Source organism: Bacidia gigantensis (assembly GCF_019456465.1).
Source record: "Bacidia gigantensis strain McMullin 20006 chromosome Unknown scaffold_268, whole genome shotgun sequence".
Classification (NCBI taxonomy): domain Eukaryota; kingdom Fungi; phylum Ascomycota; class Lecanoromycetes; order Lecanorales; family Ramalinaceae; genus Bacidia; species Bacidia gigantensis.
In genome coordinates, this window is record NW_025408614.1 from 387,501 (window position 1) to 408,897 (window position 21,397).

The window sequence follows — 21,397 nt, forward strand, 5'->3', positions numbered from 1 at the left end:
TAAGAAGAACGTTCTTAAGTACACGAACAAGTCACGGATCATTACATCGATCACGATCAGAGCCAGGACAGGGGCTATTGGGCTCCGTGGCTACTTATATTCAAAGAAACTAGCCGACTCGGCCATGTGTGACTGTGGGCAAGGCCGGGAAACGGTCAAGCACTTGGTGCTTAACTGTCCGCTGCATACTAACTTAAGAGAGGAATACTGGGGCCGGAATGCTTCAGCTATGGACGTTAACGACCAGCTGAAAGATGTTCAAAAAGCCACAACAGTTGCACGATTTTTATTTCAGACTAGAACCCTCGGGCACCTAGGAAGGGCAGAGCCACAGACAAGGGCTGACCTCATATTATAGAGAGTCTTAAAGCCAAAAACAACTTTCCAGACCGGCATAGATATGGTCGGGGGCGAAAAACGAGTACCTGCAGCCTACAACAATATACGTCATAAGAGAGGAAGGAGTACAGGGGCTTGCTTTGCATCAGTTTTCAGGGGGCAATGGTCGTTAAGGCTGTTAATGGTTTTGGTGATCTGGGTCTGCGGCATTTGGTTGGATTTTTGATTTTCGATACCCACTCTTTTGATTTTGATTTTGATCGTCTAAGGAGTTGGTAAGTATCTATTCTATTGATGTAAAGTAGCTCGTCTGCGTAGATAGCACCCGGCATAGCCCATAAGGCTGAAACGGCGTAGGATTTAAAAAAAAAAAAAAAAAAAGTATAGGACTTATAAAATAAAAGTTAGGGTTTGTTTAAAGATCTCTAAAAATTCTAACCCCCTTAAAAGAAAGCTTATCCCCAAAAAGCCCCCTTAGAGCTCTTATAAGCTCCTTTCAAGGTAAGAGGGGCTCTTCTAAGGAGCTTAGCACTTAGAGATCTAATCAAATAAGATAGCACCCCCCCAAAAGCCTCAAGAGGGTACCCCGCTCAATAAAAGATGTCTTTTCTCATGGATCCCTCGCCTAAAGGCTCCCTAGACCCCTATAGAAAGGACTTAACAGCTTAGAGAGGGTAAGCCTTGGGAGATGTTTTTAGTCCTCTCCCCTTGAGCCGCGCCGGGCAACCCCGCCGGGCAACGGGTCGAACACAAGGTACCCGGCGCAGTTGCCCGGCGCTGAGGATCTGGCGCCGGGTACCACATGTGATGCCCGGCGCACCCTGGCGCCGGGCAGCGCCAGAGCAACTTTTCCACTTTTACTACCCGGCGAGCGCTCGCCGGGTACCCAGTGTGGATTGTCCCCCCCGCGGTACCCGGCGAGGTTGCCCGGCGAAGGGTGCGCCGGGCAGCGGCGGGGGAGCTTCCACATTCGCTGCCCGGCGCCGGAATCTAGTGACGGCGGTGGCGCGCGGGCGGCCTAGACCCCCTTCTAGAGACGATCGTAGGCTCCAGGCGGCCGCCCCCGGCGGGCTCCCTCAAACAAGAGTAGATTAGGGGTCAAGGGGGATCGGGGCAAGTCCCCCACAGACGGTACCCGGCGCGAACTATGAGCGCCGGGCAACCTCGCCGGGTAGCGGTGATGCCCGGCGAACGGCCAAGTGCTCCTCACACGGTACCCGGCGAACTTGCCCGGCGCTGGTTCTAAGCGCTACCCGGCGAAGCACTCTTCGCCGGGCACCTGCGCCGGGTAATCCCTCCCCCTCCGGTGCCCGGCGCTGGCGGGGAGGGACTTTTCTTAAAAAAAATGGAAAAACCCTTTAGAAGACTTTACTTCTCAATAATTCTATAACTAGGGGCATGTAGGGCTCTCACCTGCTTCTTAATAATCTTATATATTAACTACTAAGTAAATAACTTCTCTATTATAGACTTTAACTTATTTCTTCTATTTAATACTCTATAGGTTCTAAAGCTCTAGAGCTCCACTCTTATAAGCTTTATCTCTAGATATTATTATTAGGAGAGGTCTTATAACTCTTAATTATCTTGTATATAAATATAAATTATTTTTCCTATTCTTTAGCTATATCTATATAACTAAAAACCCTTAATCAAATTTGACTTTAAGGAAATACTTTAAAGGTAAGAAATAAAGATTTAATTTGATATATATATTAAAGTAATTTATTATCCTTAAAGACCTTAATCTTTAAAAGTCTATATTAGAGTATTCTCTTTTAACTAGTTTTACATATTAGATTAATACCTATATATATATATATTTTATTAATATTAATAACTTTATAGCTAAAAAATAATATTTCCTATAGAGATCTACATTATGTTTCACAGACCTTTCTATTAGATTGTTAGAGTGAAAATATATAATAAAGTTTTTTTATTTATTTATAAGTTCTTTAACTGTTTAGAAACATTACCCTCAAGGTTCCATTATGTTATATGCCCTATATCACCGCTTTATATAGCCAGCCCGGCCCTTGGAAAGCCCCTGCCGGAGTGCCGGGGCCCTTCCACCCTTCCAGCCACCCCCAGAGAGGCCTGCCCACAGCCTATCTAGCTATGATAAGCCCCCCCGCACGCGCAGAATCGGTCCCCGCCGTAGTTGGGGGGGTGTTTTTTTTGAAAAAAAAAAAAACCTGAAAAAACCCCCAAAAATTTTGGGGAAAAAAAAAAAAAAAAAGAAAAAAAAAAAAAAAAAAAAAAGGCGGGCTTGGGGGAAAAAAAAAAAATTTTCAAAAAATTACTTCAACTTTTTAAGGTTTAAAAAAAAAAAAAAAAAACCCAAAAACCCCAGGGTTTTTTGTTTTTTAATTTTTTCTCTCCTCCCCCCCCCCGGGGGGGGGTTTTTTTTTTTTTTAAACCCCCCCCCCCCCCCCCGCGGGGCCCCCCCCCCCCCCCCCCCCCCCCCCCCCCCCCCTATGTCTTTGTGACAACCAGTGACCCTATGTCATTGGACAGCTCTTTCCATGAGTTTCATCTGTAGATCAATCCGATACATAAAAGCCTTGACCTTCGGATCGACCGCAATGTGCTTCTTCTCTAGCGAGCGTACCGTCAGACCTATCAAGGACCGCGCTCTTGACAAGGCAACATAAGCTTGTCCTGCTTCAAAGCAGCCTTCAAGCTCAACAATGACTCTATCAAGCGTCATGCCCTGTGCCTTGTGAATGGTAAGCGCCCAGCCTGCCATCAATGGAATTTGCGAGCGAGACAAATAACTGTATGGCGCTGTTTGACTCAAGTGATTGATTCTGCAGATTGGATAGATTATACGAGTCTCGCCATTTGAGAATTGAACGCTGGGCCATCGCTTGACTTTGGTCATTTGCACATAACGTTCGATCATCATTCGCCGGATATGCTTGTCCTCGCCAATTGGATCAGGCATAGTGTATTCGCAATGATCGTCGAATCCAACAATGATCCCTTGACTTCCGTTCGCTAGTCCATTCCTAATGTCAAGGTTGGTAAGCAGTATGACTACCATATGTTCACGCAGGTGCATGTTATACTCCAGCGAATCTTCTGCTAATTCCATGAGTGAATCGTTCGAGAGACGACCAAACCTATCCTCGAGCTCTGGATGCAAGTCAGAATTCCAGTCAAAGTCGTCATATGCTTGGTAGTCATGGATATCGGTCTTCAAACAACGAAACTCTCTCTCATTAACTGCGGTGACCTCCCTTTTCTTAGGAAAGAGCTTTGTAGCATTTGTGGTCTCGGATTCATGATCGAGCAGCAAACTCTTCTGAGCAGTGCTCAATGGGATACCAAGACGATAATTTTCCAGGATATCAACCAAGGTGCTGTCGCTCTGCCTATGGATCGTATTTAACCTAACGTGTTTGAACGCACATTTATCCCATGCCGTGCTGCAAAATGCCCACTTGTCCCCAGCAGCAAATACCTGACCGCATTCGCATACATATTCTTCCTGGCCGAGATTGCTGTTGTGTTTCGCGAGTGACTTTCCGCACTGGATGCAGGTAGAGAATGGCCGAACAGGAGGCAGCTGACAGAAGTCGCCCGTGACAATGAGCTGCACTCCACCAAACGGAGCCATGTTATTACGTGCGGATTGCATCACGTTGTTGAGTCTTTCGAAAACCAAATTCTCAACCATGGAAATCTCGTCAATGACAAGTATTTGTGTGGTTGTCAATCTCCTGTAGATGAGTTCTCCATGTGCGCGCCTTCCAAGCTCGTCCATCGACATCTTCATAGTATTAGGAGTCCATCCTGCATAGCGGAAAATTGTCATTCCATTGACAGCCAACGCTGCTCGCCCAGTGGGTGCGACGATGTCCACATGAATCCCTGCTTCCCTCTTTTGACGGATGAAATGCTGCAATGTTGTGCTCTTGCCTGTCCCAGCCGAGCCGGTAAAAAAAACGTTCTTTCCTTCCATCATCACGTCGACGAGTCTTTGTTGCTCTTCGGAAAGCGGAGGCTCTGCACTAGGCGCTATGTCTGTCGTATCCTCCTTATTAGGCGGTGCTGAGTCTTCGTCACTATCTTCAAGAGCGATGTAGCTTGGCGCGGGTGACTGTTGTTGGTAGTGGATCGAGCTTTGGATCGGAGGCCACGTGCATAGGGCAGTGATCAACCGTTGAGGTGCTTCTAACCCATTGTCAATGTAGTGGTCGAGAGCATCCAACAAGGCGTTACGTCTTTGATTTTCAATAATCAGTGCAGGAAGGTTCAGAGCATCAATTTCTTTCACAGTCAGCCCTTCCTGGAAAGGAGGGTCTGGATCAGAGTCGCTGTTTTGGAAGCTTGTAATGTCTGTGTCTGAAGGACTGGTAATGGATTGGTCTAATTCTAAAGGACGGCTGCATCTCGCGCCTACAAGTTCAGCAGCAGAAATCAATCTGCCTGCAGTGTAAACAACACAAGGTTTTGCTTCGCTCTGCGTTGCGCTCTGTACCACTGGCGTCGATATTGCTCCACGAACATCATCGCAGCCGTGTGTGTGGGGGACTTCGGTGGTGGTCGTATCAGATGAGTCCCATGAGACTGGCCTCTTTCGCTTCTTGGTGTACTGATCCCCGACATGAGTCCGTGAGTCTCGTACAGGGAACTCGCTCAAAACTCTCGAACCTGATGAGTTCTGACCTTGGGCAGATTTGTATCTCAAGGGGTCATGGGGTATTTGTTGGCCCCGGGCGGCCGCTCCTCGTTCTGCCTCTTTCTGCACCTTGTCCGCGTTCTGTGCATTCCAATCGCGTCTTGCTGCCGAAATACCACCTTGCGCAATGGTGTAGCCTTGATACTTAGCCTTACTGAAGCCGTTGACCTGCGCTTGCGCGTCGTCCCTAAAGGTTGTTAGCAAAGGGGACGAGGGATGTAGACTGTAGTATAACCCTACCATGTCATGTAAATACCAGGAAGTCTGCCATTGAAGACAGCATAGGCGACTTTTTTGCCCATTCACGGTAGGGCGCCACTGAACCGTGCGGCATGTGGTGTGGTACACAAATAGCAGCAGGTGCAAGAAGAATCGTGACTGATCGAAAACTTCCGTGGGAGGCGGAAACAACATGCCAAGACTTCGCGCCGGCCCACTTTCACAGAAGTCTTCTTAGTGCCCCTGGCAGCGTGACTGCAATCCAATCTCAGCGTTCGTAGAGCTAATGCTACTCTTTCGCCTCTCATGATCGTTTCTTGTAAGAAGGAATAGCCCGATGGTTGCTCGCATGCTTCCGCTTGGACGGTTAGGATCATGTCGCATGGCGCAGACCGGTCAGGCACGAATTGAGAGCGACGGGAGATTTGGGATTGACTGAAAGGGTTCATATCCTGTCAAGGTTGAATCTAATTCTTCAACTTCTCTGTGGATCAGTGTCACTCTTCGTGGCTATTGTAATCAATTTCTGGAGCATTTGAATCAACTCCGAAGCCTGGGCGACAAAATATTTGTAGGTGATAATTTTGAGATTCTTCAGCTTCATCATGGTCGTTGCGTCAAATGACAGCACCGTGTCAGGTGCTTTGCCCGGGATCATAAATCGTACGCAGATCACGGAAAGTGTGAATACTTGTTTCCCTACGCTCGTGACCACTTTAGCACCTTCCTGAGCTCACACGACAAACATCGTCCGTGGGTCTCTTAACGGTAGCAGATTCGACTGCTTGCCTTCTGGTCACGAAAGCTGGCCGCTAAATGTCGGTTTCTTTTAACAAGATGACTACAGCCTTGAGCTACGCGAAAAAAAGGCTTGTAAAGGCATGGACTCGATTGCCTGAACTTTTTGACGAATAAGAGTTAAGCGTTGGTGTGGAAATTAAAATGCTACTTGTATAGCGCTTCATGGATCGAGCCAGCGGGGTGACCTGGCTCGTTCGTCAATAAAGATGAAGAGGATAAAAGCCTACACGGGAGGATGAAAGTTATACAGAGATCGCCCGGATCACAATCAAGCCGGACGGATCTGATCTCGTATTCAATATAGTATCATCTTTGCATCCATCATGACTTTGGAAGCAATTTCGTTCCCACGATGCTCAGCGACGCATGACGGCATAAGTCAACTTATGATGCAGGATCGACAAGGGTCTAATGCCTGCTGACTTAGTGAAATTCCTCAAATTTCCAAATCAATGGCTCCTCAATCAAATGACCAAATTCAGGCCTGCTCAAAATCTCACCAGTGCCTTCCCCTGTTGCATTGCAGCTGCAAACCTTGCTTCCAATATCATAAGCGGGAACTTTATGGTTTAGAAAGGTCCGCACCGATCCTACACATGTCGTAAAACCCATGTGTTTAGTCATGATAAATTCCGAGTACTAGGCTCATTGGCTTTGGCTTGCGACATAAGTATTCACTATCGTCCCATGGGTCCTCTGAATACAACCGAGACGAAGACGCTGACGGTCGTACGCTTGATTGTAGCCAAACTGGAAATGCAGATATGGGTCCTCGGAAGTCTACGTTAGTAGAGGAAGAATGAAACCATCGGCAGACTGTCTAATCTGACCATGTAGGCACGATCAGCCTCCCATTTTGAGTACCCAAATCAAGGACGAGCTTGCAACAGGCTGAAATCAGGACAAATCCTGAGCAGTCCACACAAATCAGAATAGACCTCCGGATTATGCCATTAATTGCTACATGAAGTAGGCGTGTCGCACCTCTATTAATATCAGGAGAAATCTCGTCGACTTACTTCAGATCATCTTGGAAGACATAGTGTCAGGACAAACGGCCATTGACCGCTAGGTCGAAATTGCGAGATAGACGTACATCATTTAGAAGTCATTAGAAAGGGAAGATGGATGGGTAAATGTATGTCTTGTCTGGAAGGGAAAACCCAAAGAGATAAGACTTGAAAAGATTGTACAGATCAATAACATGTACTGACTTCAGCCGAGTACTCGCTTTAGCTCGTCCCATTATCGTTCCACACACGTCCATGCGTTAGATCCCCATTTACCCTGCCCATCCCGTCCCGTCAATGTTTCCAAGCACGTCGTGCCAAATCAACGACCTTATCCCTTACTCTACTTCCTTTTGTGTGCTTATGCTTCGCATGTGCTTCCATCTCACGGGCAGACTCGAAAACTTGCTGGCATCCGCGCGGACAATAATGAAAGTCGGGTCGGAACAGTGTGCGTATGCCGTGCTCGAGCTCGCGATGACGCCCGAGTAGATCCAAGTTATGGAAGGTTTGCTGGCATTGCTGGATATTGCATTGGTGAGATGCCGCTGTGGGAGGAAGCAGTGACAAGTTTGGCTGGTTGGTGCTGGATGCAGAACGTGCTTGCGTTGCGTGTCTGCATTGATAGCACTTGTGGTGAAAGACATATTCGCGAGCGAAACCGTATGGACAGAATTTCCGAGTCTGGTCGTAAGAAGCGCAGGGCTCTGGCTGAAGTTCATTGTGGAGCCGATTGCCGCAAGAGCAGAGGAAGAGTTTGCACATAGTCCCAAGTCAGCGATATCAGGCTCCTCGAATGGCTGGATAGAGTGAAGTCAGTCTGCGGATTTTGCCCTCTCACTACGTCTTGGGCGGCTCGAGGAGATGGACTAATGAATGGTGAAGGTGAAGAGCCCCTTGGATTAATCCAGGCCATTGTTCCAAGCCGCATGGTTTGTATACAGCCAGGTGTCGCAGTACAACAAAGGCGTGTGACTGAAAAGTGCTGTACAACAAGGGCATATGAAATGTCAACACAGAACAATGATCCCAATCAGTTTGCGCACCCCGGAGATAATAGTCTTTTTAACAAAACATTGAAGTCTGTAATGTGCTTGAAGACCTGCATTGCGTACCATCCGTGAACAATATCAATCTTTTTGGCGCGTGAAACTCAAGAATGACCCATCTGGGACGGGCATCGCTTTCGTCAAGGCCAGGAGCCTCGAGGAGGATAGGGATGTAGCACAAAGACAATGGCAGGCTCAGCAAGAAGCAATATGCGAGTGGACAACGCAACTGTGAAAATCAAGCTGGCTCTGCTATTGTATCCTTAAAGGTTAGTGTGATCTGAACGCCTCATGTAGTTCCTTCTCATCAATATCACCAAACTGGTCTTGCTATTATTGTGCTTTGTTCTTTTGGGCTGCAGGTCCGGTCTCTCTATCAAAAGCTGCATATGTGACCTGAAGGTTCGAGATGCCCGAAAGTGCAATGTACAGGATTGATAGCAAGATTATGCCAGCTAGGATTCCCATGAAGAGACCTGAAGTTGTCAGTGGCTGCAGAGCACAGGAATTATGTAGAGCTCACCCGGGGTGAGGAATTGGTACCGCTCAAATAGTGGGCCCTCGGGCAGTGACACATTCGCGTCTCGTTTCTGATTCCGAAGATCCCGTTTCAAGTCGACGTGTGCTGTCGACTGAAAAAGCGAGTCCATCTCGTAAAGCTGCGAATCGCCGTGGGTGTGTTTTACAACCCCTGTGTTTGGAGTCGTTGTGTAGATGACTGTATATTTTGGAGATGGCATGAAGCTCAGGATGGAGGCAAGATAGGCATCTTTCTCGATATTAGCTCCTTCTTGGGCTACAGGCTCTTGGGGCATACCATGCTCGGCGAGCTTCTCTAAACGGTCATGACCAAAGGGCAAGTAGGGGAACGCGACGTTGATCACTCTTGGTTTGTTGTTTCCTTGAATCGAGAAAGCACCGGCTGCAAGTGCATGTGAGCCAGCCTCTTGCGTAGATGCTACATATAGGAGGGCCGCTGCTCACTTGAAGCATCGATTCTCACATTCTCCGCGTCACATTTGCTCTGCAAAAGAGCACTGAGATCGTCCGTATTTATAGTCCCTCTGACGTCAGAGATGGCAAGGCTGGAACGAACGGCTTTATCGCTGCCTGATACCAACTGGCTTAATCGTGGCGTGACCAGCTTGTCCTTGTATTCGGCGGCAGTGACACCTGGCTGCAAAACTATGATATAAGTCTCCGATGGACATCTTTCTAGTTGCCTTGCAATCTCGACATGGAGGGTGGAGCCGGAGACGAGGTTTGAGGATGGTGTAAGGAGTCTGGAGACGGATTAGATTGGGTCAGCGGTATGAGATAGGGCTCACTCTGAGGTGGAGCTGAAGAAGAATGGTGAGGTGTCTTTGAAGGCATTGGACAGACCCCAGCCAAGAGTAAGCGTCCAAAGCGATTGTAATCTCATGTTGATGGACGGCAGTGAGATTCAAGTCGATGTCAAAGTGAGTTGCATGTGGAGCGACGGGAAGGAGAAGCTGCGGCTGCCAAGGTGCGGAATTATTCCGTTATAGAATCTGGTGTGCGACTCTTGCTCCGACTCTTCAGTGCATTACGCAGTATTGATACAAGGTCGCAGCGTCTGCACCTGTCCCGTTTCCCGAGTGCGTGTTCTCCGCTCCGATTATTCTCCGAGTGAGTGTCTGAAGAGTCGCGATGGCGCAGAAATACGCCGGCCAGGCGTTGCGAAGGATGTTGAAAAGCTTGGTTACGGCTTTTGTGGCAGATGTTCATCAGTATAATAAGAAATCTGGCAGAAGAAGTCCGTACATATTGCACTTTATCCCATTTCTACATATTACTTGAAAATAAGATGGGCAAAGCGCGGTTCACAGGACGCTCCTGCAGTTGCATGGCCATCCCCGTGTCGTGACGGTGACACTTTTCTTTTCCCGTACCTACTACTTTGGCCAACGAACTTCCTCTTAACCTGTAAACATACCCTCTCCATCAATTAGTCACCACCAGCATCGTCAAAATCATGGCTTCGGCGAAGTCCACCTGGCACGCGACCCTTGAGGAACCTTTTGTTCATCCAGACCGCGTGGCGCAACTGCAACAACCCGGCCAAAGTGAGGGTACGGCGACAAATATCAACCTTAGTTCTAGCGTGCCAGCAAATCCAGAAGCCATTGCAACCAGTAGCAACACCAACGGTCGACGACGCGATGGCAATGCTCACATTAATGACGTCTCTACAATTGCAACTTCTACACACGCCCATTTCTTCGATTTGAATGATCACGCCATTTCCGGGCATCTAGCAGGAATGCGTCTATGGGAGGTCAACCTCCTCCTAAACAAAGCAATCAGTATGGCCAGAAATCTCCCGAGAGGAGGCATTCAGAGCTGGGTATGCGCTGTCGGCCACGTGACAACCGGCGGTGTCAGAATTCACGCTGGCACTGGTCCGGACTTAGCTCTGTTCAGAGATAGTACGACTTTGCAACGAGAAATCAAGGGTCTCTGTGACGAAATACAGAGAGATTACATAGTCGAGATGGACATGGTACCTATCACTGGCATGGGAGCGCTCAATGACTCTGTGATCAAACGAGAGGTCATCATTCGTCTCTATCAACTCAATGCCAACAGATTGGAAACGTTCAATGCCTCAAGCGAGCTCCGAAATGTGGACCGGATTGGCATGACGGAAGCACAGTACTCGCGAATTGCGCTGAATTTCAAGTACAAAGATCTGGCTCGCGAGGCTGTTGACAAAGGCATATTTTGGGACGGCGTAGTCCGTACCTGTACTTTTTCTAACGCACCTAAGCCAATTACAGGACCGACATCACAAGCCATGACACAAGCTGAGACTCGCACTGCTCAGGCGCAAGGGCTACTGACCACTCGAAGACAGCCTTCCACGCCTGTTACAGTCAGACCGTGCGATCGATGCCAGCAAATTGGTCATAACAACGGCAGCGGTTGCACAAATCCATGGTGTTGTTCCCGATGTCGAGGTGCGCACCGGACTAGAGACTGCCAGGTGCGTCTCTTCTGTCAGCACTGCGGCGAGACTCACAGACTGGGAAAGGGATCATGTCCGATTCCGTCCTTACTTTCGGTCCAAAACCAGCTGATGCTGAACACGACGGGCACGGAAAACAATGATGTTACTGGCAAAGAGGGTGCTAAAGTCAATTCGCAAGCCGGAGGAACCACTATTCCCGCTCTTAAGACACAAGGACCCCCTTTGCAGCTTATTACTCCAGTCAGTGGGGCTGATATTATGTCCGAAACAGATTCAGTGGGTCAATATATCTTAAAGCTACCCGTGGAGAAACCGCAGCTTAGCCCGCTTCAAATAAATACAGGCATGCAATCCGACGCACCGCCTTTATTCGGCCGACCGTCAACGGTTATAGTTCCTATATTTGGCCAGCCTACTTCTTCAATGCCACTTAATGTGCCGGTCGCGCCTACGCTGATGGGTGCTTCCGCCAATGGAGAGCTTAGGGCCACTGGCAACCAAGCATCCACCAACGAACATGACTACGCACTTCTGGTGAAAGACCTCGAGGCTTTGAAGCAGAAAGTCCTCTCCGGGCGACATCAATCCAACGCCTCCCAGTCGGCATTCTTCAGCAACAACAACACGTCAAACTTCGCCGTCGAAAGCCTGAGATCGACCCTCGAAGCTCCTCTGAAGGAGCGACAAGTCCTCAAAACCACAGCCACGTCAACTGGAGAAGGCGTATTTAAGAAGCCGCTCGTCCCTGCATCGGCTCGCCTCGAGCGACAGAACTCCAGTCTGAAGCGCAAGGCTTCTGGAACCGCAAGTGGAGATGACGTGGCGAGATACATTCCTCCTCATAAACGGGCACGCACCGAGGAGCCTGGCGATGGCGGAGGTAGGGCGGGGTGGAATCGGTGAAGGAAATAGGCTTTAGTCATAGAAGTATATCTTGAAAAAGGCTTAGACTAGAAGTTCATGAACAATCAGCAATGGATAGCTGCACTAATACAATCGCCAGCGAACTCCCTTTCTTTCACTCTTAACTGCTGGTAATGCAATAGGAGAATACTAGACCGGGCAGTAGGCTCTGCATCGCTAAGGCAGGCAATCGGCTTCATTAACGCAATCTTTAAAATAGAGGTTGTTTCAACTAGTCCACACTCACCAGCTGCTACGGATCTACTAAGTTAAAGTCTTAATTGCCTTCTTTGGTATGATACACTACTTGAAAATGCCAGCTAACATACTCCTAGCCACCTGTGAACAGCTCACCACCTGCTTTGACCCCCATACAGAGACATTCTAGCATACATTGTCATCACCTACCTCGCCTCCAGCCCGCCTTAGCAATGTCCAGGACCGTCATGTCTCTGTCCATACCGAAGCCAACGATCGTCACGGGCCTCCGCCAGCCAACTACCCTGACACCACTTTTCTCGCATCCAAGACTTCGAAATCCTTCGCACAACCCTCTTGGAAAGCAGCCGTCCGATTCAGCTTCACCATAACCCACATCCCGTCTTTCCTCGCCTTCCCCTTCTCCTCCTCTCCTTTCTCCCCTCCCTCCTTCCCTCCTCCATCAGCACCCTCTTCCTCTGCTTCCTTGCGTTCATCTTCCTTCAGAGGCTCACCAGGCGCCCACATAGTATCCCACTGAGACTTCCAGTCATCCCTACCCTTCCCATCTCTCATGATTCTTTCCGCGTTCTTCCTCGCGCTGAATTGCAGGGCAGGCCCAGCTTTGACATCGCTGGGCCCATCACCATCGTCAGGTGTGTTCACGATATCCCCCGCCCCGGAATGGGCGATGTTGCTATCCGACTGGCACGCTGTGATGACCTGCGGCCAGACAGCCAAACATACCATATCTGCGTGTCTGGCGCAGACTCCACTGAGCTCCAGATCGAGGTTATTGTCTGCTTCTTTGAAATACTTCGCCAGCTTTTTGGCGCCAGGGAGCGTGATAGCGTAAGCTGTCGAGCAAGTCGTTCGCTGAAATTGGTACAGCGCCCTCGTTCCGGGAATATGCTGGTCTGCGTTCAACCCATTGTCGAAGACGAACTCTTTGTTCTCTGGCGGTACAGAGCTGTCATTCCAGCTGTAGATACGCGAGGTACCTTCATTGTTGGAGCCGCAGTGACCGAGCCAAAGGATATCCCAATTTAGGCCGTAAGGATGGTTAGGGCTCGGTGAAGGCGGCACATCAGGCGCATCGTTGGGGTTGTTGGTGGGGAGGCGAGGCCAGGATGCGAAGTCCACCATTCTGCTGATTGCGCGAGGAAGTGGCTGGAGAATGGATGCGATGCGGAGATCCCAGTCAGCGTCGGACTCCATGATGAGAGCGGAGGAGATGTTGTTGGCTACCATCCTGCGGACCATGTCAGACGCTGCGCCGACCGGGATGGACAAGTGCCATACTTGTTCCACGTTCTAACGTGGGACACAAGACAGCCGAGCTCGCCAGCGCGATGTCTTTCGCCCGGCCAATTCTTCGGCTTGCCCGTTTCTGAGATCTCGGAGTCGCGCACAGCATTGAGGACGGTGATGGTGATGTTGGTTGCATTTGCGGCATCAAGGAGTGGGCGGACTCGGTCTTTACGATCAGGGAGCGCAAGTGCAAAGATTTTTTCGAACTGATGAACCTGTCAGTGGACTCGACTCATCTGAAGAGCGATGTTGGGATGCGGATACATACGCCTAGAGTAGCGTTGCGGATGGGGGTTTCTTCGACTGCTTCAAGCTCGGATAGGGGAGGCCCATGGATCACGCCTGGGAGATATATTGACCATGAGAAGACGAAAAAGAAGATGAGTGTAAAGAGAACGAAGCAAGCCTGGCAACCTTTAGGATCCCATGCCACAGAGTAGCGGGCAGGCCGCTGCTTTTGCATCAGAGCAATCATGCTGGCAACGAAGAACGCATGGAGGAGACTTGGCAGACGCAGAACATCGTGAGCACAGGAAATGAAGCATAGCGAGCTGCCAGGGTCTCGGGTGTCGCTTTCCCTCCTTGCTCTAGTGGGTGTTCACTGGAATGCAGTTGAGGGAAGGCGCAGGAAACGGAAGGAATGCAGCATCTGCTTGAGCACTGATAAGACATCTGAATGCAGTAATCGCTCTGTCTTCAAAGAAGTACCGATACGTCTCTCATCGCATACAGAGGAAGTGACTGAAGAGGTGGTGACAGGGGCCGGGGGGACAAGGAGCCTTGCGCAAAATGCTCAACTGGGGTCTTCACGCACACTCATATGAAGACATCGAATTGTAGCGATGTATTGTAGTTGATCTCAAATGTTCATAATTGCATCGAACATTTTCCCTCTCGAGCCTTGCCAAGATCTCATTTGACTGCGAGCCACGCCTGTTCGGGCCTAGCTTGCCCCTGAGATAAACAAGCATTCTGAGGGAGGCGTAAGGTAGGTGACCGATGGATTGCTGGAGTAGTCAGTGGCTAACAGAAGACCGCTTGCTTATCCCAATCACACAGGCGAGAGACTGGAGAGCAGCAAAGAATCAAGGGCGCACCAGGGTAATCGTATTGGTATTAAATGGGAAATATAAGTGGCAACACTCATCGGCTGCCTGGATCTTTCGATGTTGCACCCCTCAACAGCAACCGATGATGGTGCGGAAGCACGATAGTACTAACACAAGCAGTCTTCGAGTCCCAAAGAAGTGCAGCTCACCAAACATTCCCGCTGCATCCGCCTACAAACACCAGCCAGCAGTCGCCCGCCACTCAGATCAGAGCATTACGCTTCTGAACAGATGCCGAGCTTGTGGAGGTTGGCACGCTTGTAGTAGCAGTCGTTGCTTGCTCCCCTGTCATGTCAGTTGTGTCGGTTGTGTCGGTTGTGTCGGTTGTCTTGGTCTTGCCCTGCATGTGTGAACAGATCATCGCGAGCATGTCCGGGTTGTTCATCAGCCAACTGTTATGCGTAAGTAATGACTATTCGGTGACACGGCTTTAGACAGCTGGACGTACTTCATGTGACGGGGTTGGAGGTCTCTATTTCTCAAAATCTCATTGGCCTGGGCCCGATCTGCACGATTTTGCAGAGACCTAGCTTCTAACAAATGAGCATCTGAAACCGAGCGACGTCGTTGCGCGAGCGTCTCGTCAGTAGAAGTTGCCGTGGCCGCAGTAGTACTGGACGTGGCAGTCGATGAGGTCCCGAGCTCTTGGGTGTCGTCATTATTGGTAGTATCATCGCCCGTGGTCGTTGAATCGGTCTTTAACTTCTTACTCCCAAGGAGCGTGTTGTCAACCGAAGCGGAACTGGTTTTACACAAGGATGCGAGGTCAAAATTCTTTCCCTGCCAAGGGTTGCCGCTGTAAGTCTTGCCAGAGGTTTTCTTGTAACTGGAGACGCCACCTGCGCTACTGCCACTTGTTGCGGTCGCTGTAGAAGCGAGATCAGTGGCTGAGCTTTCAGTATCATCCTGGCGATGAATTATGCGTGTCCTGTATACTGTGAGTACAGTGCAATACTCGTATAGGATTGCCGCGACTTACGGAGGCTCGGCTCTGGGGGCAGCAAGCACGCCATTGAGACATATGGTTGCGATGACGGCAATGCAGGTGAGATATGATGAATACATTCTTGATGTATGTAGAAGAGAAAAGCAACCGGTGCTTGTATCTGAACAATCCAGCAGATGCAGAGAGAAAGTACCGCGCGACGTATGAACACTTTATTTGATGCAGACAAAGAGAAGCAACGGAAGAATCAGAGCAAGCAAAGTTAAGTACAATGTGGTCGGCCTAGGATGTCACTTTGGGATGACGAAGGACACCAGCGCCGTAGAGCTGCGACACGCCTTCCAAGATTAAAATGTCTTGGTGAAACGAGTGTAGCTATAGCTTTCCGGCATCATCGGCAGCGATCGGACAGTGACCCTTGTAGTCGCAAGAACTCTATCATAACGAGGTCGGGCGTCCGGCTGCAATATCAGCCCCGGCCTGCGAAGGGCCATGCTAGCAGGTGGGGAAATCGGGCATGATTGTGTGCTGCTATTGCTGCATAAGCTAGAGGCGGCAACGCGTTTCGAAGGCTGCCTAGCATGATCTGGATCATATCATGTCTCAAGTGGTCAAAGCTTGCGAAAGCACTGATTATGGGCAGCCGAGAGAGTAGTTGATGGAGTTAGTTGGTCGTAGGGCGCCAGATGACCAGCTCGTTATCTCATCAAGCACCTTGTTACTGTGATTCGGGTTATGCCTCGTTCAATAGTCACCGGGCAGCCTGTAGTGATGAAGGTGTTGGGAGGTGAAGAGGCGTGAGGCGTGAAGAAGAAGATGACGAAGGAGATTTGGCCCGGTCACGGAAGCCAACTTAGCCGCCGGAGAAGCCGCCAATGAATGTCAACGACGACTTTGCGCTTTACTCGAGTGAGTTAGATCGGATGGACATATTGCAGAGCCTCTAGAGTACTGCGCCGTTGTTGTGCCACAACACCAGGACCACTTCAGGCCCAGATTGCGAACTAGCCTGTATCAGATGCTGTCTCAGTAGCACTGGCGTCGTAGTATCATCCCATCATCGCATCTTCTCCGATCAACTCCTTCCCCACTGACAAAATGCTTTGGGTAATTCTCGGGCCTTGGATGGCCGCCACGTCTACCTTCTCTTTCACTTGCTTCCAAGACAATCACTTTGTTGGTGACGTTGCGGCTCCACCTTGTCACGATCCGATCTCCGTGTATGTGACGTTACTCGGGTTTCCGGGCTCGAATACTATCGGATGCAACAATAATGGCTTTGCTATCAGTCTGGCCCATGGCAACTTGTTTCTGTGTGCATCTTTCAATTAAGGATTGTACTGATTCGTCGCCGTCGAGCTCGAAAGGTTCTGTGAAGATCAGTTGACAATACAGAAGAGAACGGGGATCGGAAATTTGCAAGGTAACCAATCACAGCCAGGGCCTTCGGAAACGTACTCTCCTTGAGCTTGTCGAGCGGTAGCAGTCGGTGATCAACATCCATGGAATTTGTTTGTCCAGCGGATGTGAGAGCGTGACCTAGGCCAACTATCCTCCACGTTACCCTTCAGGATAAGGAAGCTTACGACGCAAGTCATGCACGTGGTTAGACAGCCTCCGCCTTTGGATTGGTCGCTAAAATCAACTTGAATCGCCGTGATCAAATGCATGAATCGATTTCGTCTCCTCTTTCGATATCAAGACGGCTGTTTCAGGACCTTGAACGTCATGGATTGCTATCTGATACATCAAATGCGGCACGACAAAGATGGTTCGATTGCTTGAGTTCGCCGCGCGTGGCCTTCGAAACTCTTAATTCGCGGAGATATTGGAGAAGCAACCTGGGTGAAAGTGGGCTGCAAAGGATTTGTCGTGACAATGGATCTTCTCAGATAGACATGGAATGATGGCAGCAAGTAACGGAGCTTTAGAGGTCTCCATCAAGACATGGACATAGAAACAATGATGGATCAAAGCTCATTGAGCTAGACTTTTACTGTACGTAGACTTTGCCAGAATTTTGTGTGCTATTATCGCTTCTACCTGCAATTGCTGTTGTATTTTCCCAACCTGACCAAATGCAGGACGTATTTCCATATTGACGTAAGCTATCTAGCCACTCTAAAGCGCTCTTGCTTCTAGCATAACATCCCTGGGCCAGCACAGCACACGGATAATACAGCTCATTCTCTCCTTCTTCATCGCCCTCCTTCTCACATAAAGGTCTCTGACTGAATCAATGTGTCATTCGTAACTTTTTCGCTCTTTGGCCGAGGCTCTGAGAGCTCCTGACATCGTGTAATCGTCGTAGCACCGTTTCCTGGACGCGTGGGCGGGATTCGAGATAGATCCGATATGTGTTAGAACAGGCAGTCTCACAGCGTCAATCTCTCTCAGCATCTCATCTGGGTCGTATTCATTTGCGCTATCTTCCTTGTCTCGAACCAATGCATCAAGTGCTTCTTCATTGACTGATCCCAACATTTCATCTGAGAATTCTCGACGTGCTAGGGGGTAAGCGTTGCTTCTTTTGAAAGCGACACGAGAGGAACTTTGAGCCGTCATTGTATTGGATGGTTGAGGAGCTGGCATAGAGGAAGCTACAGACGCTGGAGCCCCGTTAATCGCACTCATCACCTCACCGTGCGAGATGTATTTGTCGGGGGTAGGGAATCGGACTCCTGCTTCTCTCATCCACTCCTGGCGCACTTGACACTCCTTACTTTTTGTTAAATGATTTCCGTTACAATTGGCGCATCTGATAATAGCATTCTCGCATTCCTTGGTAGAGTGCTGTCCAGCGCAGCTGCCACATATTGGAGTTGCATCGCAAGTCTGGTGACCAAGTCCTTGACATTGCCCACACTTAAGATCAGGTTTAGGCTTCACGATTTCACACTTGTAGGTCTTGCGTTTCAATGTGATACCGTGCTCGAGACAATGGTTCGCATGATTTCTGTCCTTGAATTTTAAATTAAGCCTGCGATTTTTATTGTCGTCGTCGTTCGATGATTGCCCCCTTTTCTTCTTTCCGCTAAAATGCAGCATGTGGACATTTTCCAATGCAGGATTTCCCTTTCCGAGAGATCGAATGTATTGTTTTTCAGTGATCTTGTTATTTAGCGAGATTCCGATGACTGCTATCTTGAAAGAATGCGACGTGATATTGCCTTTACGTTGGAGATTACGTCTGTCACTTATTAGCCAAGCCTGTTCTGTCTCTTGGAAGTTGCTCCCATGCTTTGAAATATTGTGACTTTGGCCTACCGCCTGGCAATGGGAGTCGGAACCCGTCTCTGTCGCAACGTTGCCAAACCTGATCGCCTGCTGATTCGATGCATGCAAATTACCGTCTACTTCTCCAATGGGACTATCAGCGCCATCCTCCATACGTTCCCTTCCAGTCTGCTCCGCCATCCCAGTATTTAGATGTGTCCGTTCGAGGCCATGTTCATCGGGTTGAAAGACACGTAGCAAGCTGTGGTGTAACCATTTCACAAAATCATGAGTGTCTTGGACAATGATGGGCATCCTGGCTTGTATTTGTGCTGTAGCTTGCGACCCTTGACACGAGTCCATCAATTCAACAAGCCTGTGTTGCTCTTCCGCCGAAACGGTGTAAGATGCAATGGCCCTTTCAAGGGCAAATCTGCAGTCTTTCTCGTGATCACCGCTAGAGTGACCAGTCGGACCCCCCAAAAGGGTCCCGAGAGTCAGGAAAGGCACGCGTTCTGAGTTCATTGCGACTCTCGTTTCAAGGGATTGATATCGTCGGAAAGGAGATCATCATTTTTGTCAGTATGCGTGAGCAGTAGTGATGAAAGAAGGCAAGCAAGTCGACGGAAAATGTTTTTTGGTTGACACTTCAAATTAGCAAAAATTTGCCATCACCGCTACTTGATGCCAGAACTTCGATGACATCAGTCCACAGATGAAAAAACGAATCGGCCAGTCTCAATGAAGTTTGATGGTCGGTGCAAACTGTGGGAGAGGCAATCGAGAAAACTGTGTTCTATGTTTGCTATGGAAGTATTCTTCGCATATTGGTGCAGGGTCTATCCTACCCCTACGAAAACAACGACACCCCTTCATCTTGCGTATGAGGCCTGTAGTCCACTTGGTTGGTTTTTCACGTTCATCAAACAGCTCATCAGCATACCGTCCTGGGGCTGCCTCGGTCAAGTTTTCAATGGGCAGACCAGAACATGATTTCTAGCGAGCCGAGAGCTATCAGGACGACTGTGCCTTGCTGTCTCCAATTTGCGGCTCGACAAACGGCTCAAGTTTTTTCAGATTAGACTGTATGCTGTCGAAAGGGTTCGGAAAATGGTGCATATTCGTCCAGGACTTCTTTGCAGGGCAAAAATGGAACCTTGACTGATGGTGCCCTCCACAGTTGACGCACTTTAATTTCTTTGTGCTGCAACCCTTTCCTCCGTGCTCTCTCCACATTTTCCACACGCCCATACTGCTTCACATAAGTCTCGCGAATATCCGATTCGTTTGCATCGTTGGCATGCTGTAAAAAGGATTGCCTTCGGCCCTCTGAAAAGTCGACAATCGTAGTGTTTGCTTTCGACAATCACTCCTTCAACGATCGCTTGGTTTGCCTCTGCCCGATCTTCACACAGAAGAACCATTTCAAATCCAAACGGGATCGACCTGGTCCATCGTATTGTCTACCAGCAAACTACCAAAAGAGACTCGAGGTAAGCATTCGATTTCTGGATTTCATCCAAAGCTGCCTTAACATTCCTGTTGTCTCTTGTCATCACGTTCTCTTGATTGTCCAGGGCTGCAACCTGATAGCTGCCTTTCAAATTCATCTCTGCACCTTCTGATGGACGTTTATTGCTCGCACGAGCTGTCTTTGTTCCAGTAGGTGTGAGGACTGACGACTAATGCTTCCTAATTTCCTCCAGCGCAAAGAATTCCTTTACTCTAGGAACCCCTACTTAGACTCTCATACGCCCGTCATGCACGGTTCAGCGGCAAAAAAGGTGAGATCAAATCTCAGAGCTAGATTGTATCGCTTGAACGACCCTGGAGCCTTTTTCAGTATCTGAGAGTCGTCCAGATCGCCCAAATACGAAAGGACTGGGGGCGGAATATCGTTGTCGATATGGGCAGTGAACGATTGCTCTGGACATCCAGTGAAGTTTTGCATGCCATATACTCTGGCATCATTTACTCGGATGGGTGGTGCGTTGATCACAATCTTCTGGATCCTTAACATGGCAACCTTCAAGTCATCTTGAGTCAATTGGGGTTGGTTGGGCGGAACGCACCGCCTGGATTGCGAGCTTTCGTCGCCCATGCATTCGTCGTCATCATCGATATCAGCATGCTCAATTCTCTCTAAAAGAGAACGTTCGATGTCTTGGAACTGATCTTCCCAAGAGGGATGGATATAGTCCGGTCGCGCCCTGACGCCATCGTAACTGGAGACTCTCAAGAGCCCTCCAGAACTAAGCGTGTTTGCTATGACAGGACCGATCTCTTTCGAAATGCTGTCGTCAAGTACGAGGCGATTGCCACTTTTGCTAAGATCGGTAGCGGCGGCTTCTAGGAGTGCGTTGTTGACAGTGCTAGATAGACTATCGGAGAGGCTCTGTGGTAGTAGCTGGCGAGCATCTGCGCTACTGGGGCGGTAGTGCATAGGTGGGAATGGGAGTACGGTGGGAAATTCCTGGGCAACGTTCAGGTCCGACACTTCGTTCGCGGGTGTGTAAAGTCTGAGCATAGCATCTGGCTGGGCGAAGGTGGCAAATGAACATAATATACATCGGATAGACTTTTACTAGGTAATACTTATACTCGTCTCGCTGGG

The 21,397-nt window shown here is 49.1% G+C and overlaps 6 protein-coding genes across 6 annotated transcripts; 1 reads left to right on the forward strand and 5 right to left on the reverse strand.

Annotated features, from left to right (window-relative positions):
- Positions 1 to 8,441: 8,441 nt before the first annotated feature.
- KY384_008927 (uncharacterized protein) lies at positions 8,442 to 9,531 on the reverse strand (the record flags this gene model as incomplete). Its single annotated transcript, XM_044817413.1, has 4 exons — positions 8,442 to 8,584; positions 8,632 to 9,066; positions 9,093 to 9,391; positions 9,437 to 9,531. The coding sequence occupies 4 exons, from the start codon at positions 9,529 to 9,531 to the stop codon at positions 8,442 to 8,444; spliced, it is 972 nt and encodes a 323-aa protein (XP_044664566.1).
- Positions 9,532 to 10,104: 573 nt separating this feature from the next.
- KY384_008928 (uncharacterized protein) lies at positions 10,105 to 12,003 on the forward strand (the record flags this gene model as incomplete). The annotated part of the gene is made up of 3 exons (XM_044817414.1): positions 10,105 to 10,876; positions 10,983 to 11,089; positions 11,206 to 12,003. The coding sequence occupies 3 exons, from the start codon at positions 10,105 to 10,107 to the stop codon at positions 12,001 to 12,003; spliced, it is 1,677 nt and encodes a 558-aa protein (XP_044664567.1).
- A 498-nt stretch (positions 12,004 to 12,501) lies between these two features.
- Positions 12,502 to 13,987, reverse strand: KY384_008929 (uncharacterized protein; the record flags this gene model as incomplete). Its single annotated transcript, XM_044817415.1, has 3 exons — positions 12,502 to 13,453; positions 13,504 to 13,718; positions 13,781 to 13,987. 3 exons carry the CDS (start codon positions 13,985 to 13,987, stop codon positions 12,502 to 12,504), a joined length of 1,374 nt encoding a protein of 457 aa, XP_044664568.1.
- Positions 13,988 to 14,823: 836 nt separating this feature from the next.
- KY384_008930 (uncharacterized protein) lies at positions 14,824 to 15,686 on the reverse strand (the record flags this gene model as incomplete). The annotated part of the gene is made up of 3 exons (XM_044817416.1): positions 14,824 to 15,013; positions 15,070 to 15,549; positions 15,601 to 15,686. 3 exons carry the CDS (start codon positions 15,684 to 15,686, stop codon positions 14,824 to 14,826), a joined length of 756 nt encoding a protein of 251 aa, XP_044664569.1.
- Positions 15,687 to 17,811: 2,125 nt separating this feature from the next.
- Positions 17,812 to 19,308, reverse strand: KY384_008931 (uncharacterized protein; the record flags this gene model as incomplete). The annotated part of the gene is made up of 1 exon (XM_044817417.1): positions 17,812 to 19,308. One exon carries the CDS (start codon positions 19,306 to 19,308, stop codon positions 17,812 to 17,814), a length of 1,497 nt encoding a protein of 498 aa, XP_044664570.1.
- A 1,222-nt stretch (positions 19,309 to 20,530) lies between these two features.
- On the reverse strand, positions 20,531 to 21,310 carry KY384_008932 (uncharacterized protein; the record flags this gene model as incomplete). The annotated part of the gene is made up of 1 exon (XM_044817418.1): positions 20,531 to 21,310. One exon carries the CDS (start codon positions 21,308 to 21,310, stop codon positions 20,531 to 20,533), a length of 780 nt encoding a protein of 259 aa, XP_044664571.1.
- Between the last annotated feature and the right edge of the window lie 87 nt (positions 21,311 to 21,397).